The 871-nt window shown below is 35.8% G+C and overlaps 1 protein-coding gene across 1 annotated transcript in view; it reads right to left on the bottom strand.

Moving 5' to 3' along the window:
* Positions 1 to 811: 811 nt before the first annotated feature.
* The window catches only part of LOC104492737 (ubiquitin carboxyl-terminal hydrolase 25-like), a gene marked incomplete at its 3' end in the record, with an annotated part of 18,368 nt that continues 18,308 nt past the window's right edge, over positions 812 to 871 (bottom strand). Inside the window, exon 12 of the mRNA XM_010135325.1 lies at positions 812 to 871. Coding sequence (XP_010133627.1) covers positions 812 to 871 — 60 coding nt within the window.

Here is an 871-nt window from a genome sequence, read left to right on the forward strand (position 1 = left end):
ATTGCATTACTGCCACACAGAGCTGGACACACCACAACTTTCCCAGCATAAAAGGGGGAGGAGAGTGGGCCTACAGGAATTTGGAAAGTCAAGTGATGAGAACACCAGCTACATTTAGTAACTTTTCTTCTTCCTTCAAGAGTAGTTTCTTCAAGAGTATCCCAGATCCTAGAGGACCAATCAACTGTAATTGTCCCCCAGCAAGCATGCTTCAGAGTGGCACAGTCACCCTACAGGGCCTATAAACCTTAAGTCCACTACTGATCTGATGAACTAGAAATGCCAAGGTTAATATTGGTTCTCATCTAAAAACTGAAAAAATGCACACTCTAGCTTTCTGTCCTATGAAAAGACAGTTATTCACATTTCATTGTACTGCATAAGGCTTCAAGTTTCCATGCTACGCTGAAGTTCAGAGTTCTGAAGCTTATGAAAAAAAAAAGCTACATGAGAATTTTAATGTCAAGGGCTCATTTCTATTTTCCTATTTCTGTTCTAATCTTCAGTGAAATAACATCTCCAAAATTATGAACATGCGATCACCTGGCTAAAATGTTTCCAAATTAGTAAACTTAGTTTATTTTGCTCTCTTAATAATGCTGAAACACCGGCATTACCTCTATTAATCTAAACACTGAAGAGCAATTGCTCCATCCAGAAAAACAATTTGACTAACAATTATAATCATAAACAGAACTTCCAATAATTATTAAAATCATTTTGAAAAATCTGGAAATCCATCTAAAGAATCTGATTTTATCCATAGATTCAGCTATTCTATATCATGCAGAGAACATACTCATAACATTACCTTGTATCAAGTATTGTTCCTTATCATTGATATACATTAAACAATATGCACTGGCATTCC

The sequence above is a fragment of the Buceros rhinoceros genome, unplaced genomic scaffold (genome assembly GCF_000710305.1).
Source record: "Buceros rhinoceros silvestris isolate BGI_N320 unplaced genomic scaffold, ASM71030v1 scaffold38334, whole genome shotgun sequence".
NCBI lineage: Eukaryota > Metazoa > Chordata > Aves > Bucerotiformes > Bucerotidae > Buceros > Buceros rhinoceros.